Raw genomic sequence first — 9745 nt, 5'->3', positions numbered from 1 at the left:
CCTCAGTTGTATTCGTCGAATAGACGCGCCTGTCAGCTCTTGTTCGTCCATCACCACAGCCCTTTTGCCGTTGTATTGGGCTGCGTGGCTGTGCGCCGTGGCGGCAGTTCGGGAATAAATCTTGTCTGGGGCTTCCGCGCGTGCTTTCATTCGTAAGTGATCGAAATGAAAGTAAAGACTTTAAGGAGATGTGTCTTAATTCAAATTCGAACTAATCAACCACCCCATTTTATTTTAACGACGACGGGGAACACGAAGCTTCCTCGGATCTAAAGTCAATTCCAAAACTGAGTCGAAGTCGAAGTCCAAAATCTCAGTCGATATCAAATCAAAACCAAACGACAACTCAGCGAAAGCCGAGTAGACGCTCAGCAGCCCCGCCTCCTCACTACCACACTTAACTCACTTCAAATATCATACATACACATACCAATACGAAATGAATCACTTTCAACATACGTACCTCACTAGGTCCTACCACACACACACACATGAGGAAGAATGATCATTTGTAAATACATAAGAGAAAGAGATGGGGCCACTCAGTTTCGAGTGTTGTTTCACTGAGTAGATGTTTTTTTGTTATTTTGACTCAATTTCGGACTTTATTTTAGATCTCAAAAAACTTTGCGTTCCTCGTTGTTGCAGTTAGACAGAGGGGTGGTTTTCTTTTTTTTTTTTTGTCTTCATTGTTTCCAGTGCTTGTAAAAGCATAGCCTGCTTAGAACATGTTTCACACACACACACACACACAAAAAATAACACTTCACTAGCGAAGAAAAAAACTCACGGACTTCACACACGCCATTGCAGCTTTCTTTTTTATTTCATTGAGGCAGGAACAGCGTAGGGGACTAATGCCACGCCGTTCAGAAATGGAAAAAAAAGGGAGGATAAAAAGCCCAGGATGGGAGGGAGAGAGCGTGTTCATGACTGAGCGCTTACGAACAGAAGCGGTGAATAGAAAAGCCGTCTTGTCTTGATCTGCGTCTTCTTATGGCGACCATAAATACACAGAAGTTATCACAAGCAGGTCAGTCCCGCCACTACCGAACAAAAGCAACTTTCCCTTCTGTGCATGGAGAAACCTTTGCTCGGCAAAGCCACGCTTGCACACAAAAAAGATAAGAGCTAAAAGAACCACAAACACATGTGCCAGGCAGGCTGCAAGCTGCCTGTTCACATCTTTTTTTCCCTTTCGTGTTCCCTTGTGGGGCTCTGACAAGAAGCTGAAATTAAAAGCACTGCATCAGAAACAGAGTTTCTAGTTCTTAAACAATAAGTTATTTTCAGAAGCCTACATCAGCAAGTCTGTGGCAGTCGATTTTTCAGCAGTACTCGCATAACGTCTGTCTGCAGTCAACATCCACTGAAGCATAACAAAAAGACACTACCTAAGCATTTCTTTTTACACTTACCTCTGTTGCACTGCCCGGACCAAAAAAAAGCACAGCTGTGCAACAACTTTGCACAGATCCTGCGGCCTACAGTGCGTTTCCATTCCACAACAAACGAAACGTGTGTTCAAATGAACCTCGCTTATGTGCTGGGGTGCCAATCAGCACAGCATTACATCAGGCCGAGCCTCACGATAAGACTTAATGTGCACACCGTTACCCAGTTCCCAACATGAAACAACGCTGTAGTTAAGCACTAAGCCCAGGCCCCTTTATCCAGCGGGACGCCGCCCATGACTCGACAATGGCACCGCATAGGGTGAACCGCACGCTGGCTTCACAAGCTCGCAGAGGCTTAAATTACAGCTACAAATTCAGTCCGCTCATAAGGGCAGTCGACAGGCCAGGGTATCGCTTCCATAGGAACACTCTTACACTCTGCACATGTTGCTGACACATGCGTTGTCTCAACAAGACTACACGTGCCGTGAAGTGTTCTCGGTTAAGGTCTGCCATGGGCCCCGTGTCAAATGAACTATAAGTAGCGCACATAGAAGCTACAGTCAATGACGAGTTGTTTCTTCCCGCACACAGCGCTATTGCGAGTCCACCAGCCTTCAGGCAGCAGCTCAAGACTGACTTGACCCAGATGTGAACCCCGTTACGGCAGCAGCCGCAGGGGTTTGCGATGGTCCCCTCGCAACAATACACCAAACACGAGCCACTACACTAAGTGACCACTACGCTGGCGGATCTTCCCCAGCAGGTTCATTGCTCGTCGGACTGTCGGATCCTGCCGACTCGGCTTCAGGCACCCGCTCAGCGTCCCCATCGGCCTTCAGGTCTTCGCACGACGAAGACGTCGACTCCTTGCGCTCCTTGCGCTCCTCAACGTCCACCTTGGGTGGAACTTCGGACGGAGCGGATGTCTCAATCACCTCCCCGCCGCTGCCGCTCAGTCGTCCGTTCTGGACAGTGTCGCCACCGTTCCCCTGGATGACCTGGTCCGCGGCCGTCCGAGAGCCGTCGTTGGGCGACGGCTGCTGCTGCTGGGATTGCTGCTGCGACTGTGGCTGCTGCGTCGAGGCTGAGTGCGAGGCGGCAGCTCCCAGCGCGGCCGCATTCAGGAGGTTGCCGATGTACACGGTCCGAATGAAGGCGACGCGTGGGGCGTCGCCTCCCTGCTGCAGTGTGATGCCGCCGTGGCCGTTCAAGCGGACGGTTGCCGAGTGGAAGGACCCGCTCCCGCCGCGCTGGTTCTGATGTTGCGACGATGCCGTCGCTGCTGTCGTCGAGTTTGGCGGTGATCCAGCGGCATGCGCCCTGGCGCTGGCACCGTCGGCGACGGCCGCCGACTCCGCAACAGGTGCGTCGTTCGCAGCTCTGGCTGGCTCACCCAGGTCCATCCCTGAGCGCTGTAGTATCGACGGCAGCTCGTAGTGGTGGAAGAAGTAGATCATCGAGTGCTGCCACGCGCACAAGGGGAAAAGACCAAAGCAAGCATCAGCAACGGTGAAGAACACTCGGACAGTCGGCCATGCACTGTGCAAGGCTGAAAAACTGACTTCGCTGCGAAAACTCAAACATAAAGCCATCAAGTGCTTCAACAAAGATAATTAAGACCACATTATGGCCTATTTAATACAGCTGGATAGAAAACTAGCAGCTAAACGGTTGTGGGCAGCCGTGGTTATCCGTGAGGCATAATACACCAGGAGCTATAGTTCATACCACAAGCTAGGTGCAGCACTGTGGAGGCTACATTGTTGTCAACAGTACGCCCACTGGGGGCGCCTAACCTGCCGTGAAGGGGTCCTGAACGGCCATTTCCTTCTCCCCTCTCGGCAAGTGGAGCCGCAAGGCCCCGGCGCCTTTTGTCGCTTCCTTCGCGGTGAGTTAGGCGCCCTGAGGGGGTGGGCTGTTACCAACAATGTAGCCTCCACAGTGCTGCACCTAGCTTATGGAATGAACTATAGTACGGGGATGGCAAAAGGGGATGATGGAGGAACCTGTCCCCTTTCCTTTACCAAAACCATTTCTCCCCGCCCACCATGCGAGATGGAGAGAGGGGTCAGCAAGAACAGACCTGTATGAAGAACCAGGAGGTGAGCAGGGCCAGTCCACTGTACTGTCCGTTGAAACGGTAGTCATACGCGTAGAAGGCGAAGTGGTACAGGTAGAAGAACCTGCGATTGTAGAGAGGGAGTCGGAGAGTGCATCAGTGAGGACCTTGTTGCCAACGCCCTCGCAGCTGCACCGCCCTGGCAACCGTGAAGCCTTTACAGCGCGTCTGTGTTGCAAGACTCCCCGGTTTGCCGACAAGCACGAAGCCGCACTTACTGCCTTTTCGCTCGTATAACCCACACGAATAATTGGTCTCTTTATAAGGATAAAGTAGGGATGCGGCCAACAAGCGAATTTTGCCCTCAAGCGCAGCTTCGCCGCAATACACGGCTTGCCGTGATGCATGATGTCATCACAACCGTCACTGAATTCTCTCGCGTGCAATTTTCAGCGTGGGCCTTGGCTTTCTCCTGCCGTTATCGCGAGCGCGCTTGCCGTTCAAGGTCAGATGCCACGCAGCGGAAGTAGGGGCGCCGGGGAGGATCAGATAACTCGCCGGGCCATCGGCGCTGGCGCAAGTGAGGGGTGAGCTCCGTACAACAGGGCAGCAATCGCAGAACGATCAAATCAGCTCATAAGGTGTGCTTGGCTGTACATCGATATCGGTTTTGGAGGAGTTTTCTCACAGCGGAAACGTTGTAGCTGGCCATAAGGTGTGCCGCGTAACGCGAAAAACCCCAACAGCGCCTTGCGCCAATCAGCAACCAACAACGCCAAAGATGGCGCACCACCTGCTCGGCGGAACCTCGACGCGGCCCCCGGAACGCCGCGCATGCGTTGCGCACGTACGCGCCGCCGCTGCGCCCCAGCTGCCGTCAAGCGCTACCGCGCATGCACTCCGTTTCGTAGAAGAGCCCGCGCGCTGGCGGCGGCGCGCCACTTATCGACATGGGGCGGCTGCGGAAAGTACGCACGCCCGAGGAAGAAGCCGCGTACGGAGAGGCGCGCCGTGCTGCTAATCCAGAACGACAGCGTCGACGACGATCCGACCCAGCCCGTGTACTGCTCGCGCAGGAAGAAATCCTGCAGCTTCGCTACGGTTCAAGCCTTGCGCGACTTAGTGCAATCTTCCCCAGTTTTAAATGCAGAGCATTTCAGTAACTCACGATGTCACCCGCGTTGGCGTCCGTAGTCCGCACGCTCACTGCGCATGCGCGTCGAGTCGAGGCGAAAGCGAACACATCTCTCGCGAGGGGCATTGGATTGGATTCGAACACTCTCTCGCGAGGGGCATTGGATTGGATTCGATTGGATTGGATTGGCTTGGCTTGGCTTGGATTGGATTGGATTAAAGTGGATTGTGTTGGATTGTGTTGCGTCATAGCCGCGGCAGACGCGCTTGGGCCGGCGCATGTGCAGTACTCTCTCTCCGCGGTTTCCTCTCCTTCGGGCGCGCTGCGCATATAACCGGTGTGCCGTTCTCCGGCCAAGCAACATCCGCGGTTGGCTGAAACACCTAGAGTCCACGCCGCTTTAAAAGTACGCCAACGTCGTCGACTGGGACCGGCTTACGCAGTCCCCTCAACGTATATAAGCGGCGGAGCGCGCGTTCGGAATTCAGTCAACGGCGTCTTTGCATGGCTTACGCTTGACGTGACGCTTTGCTTGACTCGAGTAGATGCGACGCATTTACTCGAGTTCCCCCCGTGGGAAGATGCGGGCGGCTTTTTTCTTACTAAAACGACGAGGGAGGGGTGTTCTTGTGCGATTTTTACCCATGAGTAACAAAAAAAAAAAATGACCACTGATGTGCACGTATGTTATCTGACTAAACGCGAAGCTTTGCGCGGTACTGCTTTTTTATGAATACGAAGTCGAAGAAGAAAAGGAAGTTTATTTTGCCGGGAACATATTCGCATATATAATTATACAAAGGCAGGTCTCAAAGCCCGAAGCTGGAGGAGGTAGGCGAGGGGGGGGGGCTTTTAAACGGTGGCATTACGCAGACGATTGGGCGGGTAATATTCGAGGGTATTTTGCTGTTGTTTTTTTCCTCTGCGGCTGCAACTTCATTGTGCCTTTTATATGCAGAGGCGGATTATGCGCGCAAAAATACGGCAAAGACCGGGGTATTGTTCACCAGCTACGGTGGTTCCTATTACTTGTGTGCGAAATGCAGTACACAGGGAAAGCAACGCATTGGAAATTAACAGCAGAGCCATTTAAGTTTTTAGTTCCGCCGCCGAGCGTTACCAGAAAACAGCCCAGCCGAGCGCACGTGAGGAGCGCTGGCGTCGTCCATGCTTGCGCCACGTGAGGTGCTCCCCGCGTTGGCCGGCTAGCTCTACCTTCGAGAACACTGCGCCCAACGTGCGCGGCGTGATCTCTCGCGTGCTGCTCACCTATCCAGTTAACGTGCGTTCGCGCCTGAAGTGGGGAGGGACGTAGACGCCGAGTTCGCGAATGCGGTTGCTGCGGGTTCTAGCGCGTGTTATAACGCGGTCCACTTTGGGAGAGATGTGCAAGGCAGGCCTGCATGCCAGTCATGGAGAACTCTCAGCGGCAAGTTCGGAAATCCACGCGAGGTGCAACATCCGGGCCTCCGACGAAGGGAGAGGGGCCGCTGGATCTGTTGTTTTTCAAGCCTTGCACCCCTAGTGCGAGCTGCGCCATTTTTTTAAAGCGCCATGTCTCTACGCGTGACGCTAACTGGCGCAGCACACACGCGGCTTCTCATAACCAAACAGCGCAAAATTATTTTTAGCGAAGGTATACAATAACATAACTGAAGGCGGCAACTGGCTTGGCACGATACTTGCCTCCCCATAGGGAGAAACTAATTTCACCACCGATCTCGAGCCTTCTGTAGTAAAGCCACGAAGGAAACAGCGAAGAAAAACTACAGGGCGATAAAAAAAGAGATATCTAGACCCACTCACCTCACTGCTGGCATTAGCAGAAAAAAAGAAAAAGACAATACAAAGGCCATGTGGGGCATTTCGGACGTCCGCACTTGCAAAAGCGGGAAGGGCAATTTCAAGCGCACTGTCGTTTCGCGTTCCCTTTGCTTTTTGCTTTCAGCTATGGCTAGCTACCCTTTTATAAGCCGTTCCCGGAAGGCGTGCCCAGTGCATGCGCCACGCGTAGCAGAAAACAACAAGCCGTAGTCCACAGAGCAGCAAGGGCGGAACAGCTCGTCTGGCTCTCTGGGCGCGCGACGGGGAGACGCGAGGGGGCGCCGCGGTCACCTAATGATGAACAGGGCGCTCTAATTGGAGCACTGTTGCCGCCATTTCGCCGCGCAGGTATGCAGATTAGCGAAAAAAAATTGATCACAAACTTTGGCGTACAGTAGTAGTGCAGCGCTCCGTCGTCCTACGCAGACCTGGCGGAGCGCATGACAGTTTCTTTCGTCCACGCACTTTTCTTGTTACTTTAACCCCATACGTTTACCACCACAGGACGTTCGCATTCTGTTTTGTTGTTGCTGCTGTTCCTGGTCGTGGGGAGCGCTTCAACAGTGTTGCATTTAGGGTACCTCGGGCGACGCGTGTGAATCGAGACACCCTGGGTGCATTCCCTAGTTGCATTTGAACGGACGCCCATTATTCGCCAAGCTGCTACGGACAAGACCGGTGGCGCCATGCGGTGCGGACGTAACGCTGAGCCAAAATTTATGTTCATTTTTGACACCGAATCGCCACTAGAGATTAGCAAACTTAAGCTCGACAAGAGCCGGGTGATGCGCTGCATACGAAAGCGCGTTTTATCGACTTGATTAAAACGGGCAAGAAGCACAAGTTAAGAACGAAACCCAGGCTTTAAATGCGCGCAAAAAAGAAAAAAAAAAAAAAGAAAAAGAAAATCCACCTGGAGACCGACACTCCACAATGAAACTTTTAATGACTGAGATTGCTAATTGGTCAAAATATGCAGCACATTAAGCGGCTGCTGTCCAACTTAACAGCTGAGGTTCGAAATATAAGCCGGGACTGAGCTTATTTTATTGGCCCATCTGCCAAGCCTCCCTTATCTCGCCAGCACCAACCTCGCAATACATAAACTACACCAGACAGCACAACGCGACATGCTCCGCTAAAGCAGCAATATGCCGGCACGGCCAGTTGACGCTATAACAAAACAGAGCAAAAAGAATGAAGAAGGCCCAGAAAGGCGTTGGCACGTTCCGGGAGGCAGATAAGAGGCGAGTCCTTAGGTCATCGCGTTGGCCAAAGACCAGCCACGCCGTAGAGAATTTGAGAGGCGCCGTTTTGACTGCATTCAAACAAACAGTGCAGCCGGCACGAAAGATGCGGCGAACCTCGGCTAAATGCCGGCCGCGCGCACGCCTACAGGAGAAAAGCGGGCCCGGAGCTAATGATGACGATGACGATTAGGAGTACGTGCCTGAGCCAGTGCCTCTTGGTGATGGCGGTGTGGCAGCAGATGGCGTCGTACTGGTCGGCCACCCACACGATCAGGATGATGTAGAAGGCCGTCGTCGTGTCGTTGAAGAACTCCGACATGATCGTCTCCATGCCTGCAGCAAGGAAGGAAGGAGGGAAAGACGGTCGCATCATTGGCCACCACGCCTCGAGTGCGCATACATATACTGCTGCCGCGAAGGTGAGAGGACAACTCCTTCATTGTCATAATCAGCACCTGAATCACCGAAATACTTGCGCCTAGAGCGTGTACTTACTGAGGAGATTTCCCCGCGGCGTTCATGGATCTCCAACAAAGGTATGGGTAAGCTTACCGCAATGGCGGACTGGGGCTGGACGTTAGCCTCTATAGAGGCGGATGTCTAGCCAACATCTTTTGGAAAGTGTATACACTTTCCAAGCAGCACGTTACTGCCGCTACGCGCTTGCAACACAGAAAGTAAGAAAGTAACACAGTCAGAAAGTAACAGTAGGCCGCGCAGCTGCTGCATATATGAACTTCTACGCTCCTGATGAGCTATTATTAAATAGCCGGAATACACATCCGCTTTTATAGGGGCTCGCCTCCGTAACAAAAATTAAAAAAAATGCTGTTGTAGATATGAACAGTCAGCACAAGAATTTCATCGGCTGCGGCTCGCAAACTCACTCAGCCGCAGCCGCCTACACGCAGTTCTTGAGGGCACGACGAGAAAGCTGCAGGTCGCACGAAGGAAACCCGCAGGTGCGGCGGCGATACAAGGGGGAAAAAAGGGGGGAAGCTCCATCGCCCAGGGGTTCCAAACAACGCGGGTATCGCTGGAGGCAAGCAGTCAAACATCGCGGAAAGCGACGACAGACGTCGGGACAAATATTCCCCCGGTGCTCGGTGCCGCGCCGTATATAGAAAGGAACCCCAGGGGCGGAAAAAAAAAAAAAGCAGCAGCATAGCAGACGGGAGCAGCGAGGACGCGAAACACACTCGCAGCAATCTTGCCCATCTGCCTACACCAAGTTGGCAGCAGGGGCTTCATCGTATGGAAGTATAAAGGCAGCAGTCGAAAAGGCAGCAGCGGTGAAATGAAAAGGATGAAGGGGACAGGGGGCATCGCTCATAAAAAATTTAGCCCAATATTAGCATCCACCATTTCACAATGTGCAGCTCATGTTTTATGCCTGTAGTCACCGCAGTGCGACGCTGCGTCGACTAAAAGGGTACAGGAGGGCCAGGAATGGAGGAAAACTCGCACAAATTAAAGACGATGCCCCAAAAGGGCGGGGTTCAAATTTTACGCCGGTTCGAAGGCTGGGGAAACAAACTTTCAAACGTGCTGAAAAATGACTAAAAGGAAGAATAAAGCCAGAACCAGTTCCACCCCGCGTGAAATCTGCTGAAATAGCGGAGTTGCGGCTCTCTTGTACCGGCCCGAACGTCAACGGGCGCTCGGAAAAGAACGGCAGCGCCGTCGCCGCGCAAATTGTACAGCTCGCATTCGTTCCACGGGGCGAGAACCGACGCCTTGCCCAGCCCTCGCGCGCATGCGCAGTCGGGCCCCGGTAACCCGCCGCGGTAGCGTTAGCGTACGCTAGCCGCTGTGCCAAAACTCTATATTCGTATAGAAAGCAAATAAGGGCTCGACGCAGAAGCAGGCGCAGCAAGCATATCATCCTCGTATTGTCATCCTGTTTTATGCCCATTGCAGAGTGAAGAAGGATTCTCGCATTGAGTATACGAAGTACTGTCCTGCACAAGGACGCGGGTTCGATCGATCCCGGCCGCGCTGGCTGCTTCTCTGATGGAGGCGAAGCGCGCCTGCGTGTGGAGATTTCGGCGCACTTTGTTGAAGATCTTCAGTATCC

The 9745-nt window shown here is 53.0% G+C and overlaps 1 protein-coding gene across 5 annotated transcripts in view; it reads right to left on the bottom strand.

The window, feature by feature from the left end:
- Window positions 1–807: 807 nt before the first annotated feature.
- LOC144163090 (membralin) overlaps window positions 808–9745 on the bottom strand; it is a 170048-nt gene continuing 161110 nt past the window's right edge. For all 5 annotated transcript variants that reach the window (XM_077693890.1, XM_077693892.1, XM_077693893.1 and 2 more), the window contains 3 exons: window positions 7869–8001; window positions 3484–3583; window positions 808–2863 (listed from right to left, as the gene is read on the bottom strand). In XM_077693890.1, coding sequence (XP_077550016.1) covers window positions 2138–2863; window positions 3484–3583; window positions 7869–8001 — 959 coding nt within the window. In that variant the 3' untranslated portion in view covers window positions 808–2137. The remainder of the gene's footprint in view (window positions 2864–3483; window positions 3584–7868; window positions 8002–9745) is intronic.

This window comes from Haemaphysalis longicornis, unplaced genomic scaffold (assembly GCF_048455015.1).
Source record: "Haemaphysalis longicornis isolate Haplotype H1 unplaced genomic scaffold, Haemaphysalis longicornis Haplotype H1 scaffold_12, whole genome shotgun sequence".
In the NCBI taxonomy this organism is placed as follows: Eukaryota; Metazoa; Arthropoda; class Arachnida; order Ixodida; family Ixodidae; genus Haemaphysalis; species Haemaphysalis longicornis.
This window is presented reverse-complemented; position numbering and strand designations above follow the sequence as displayed.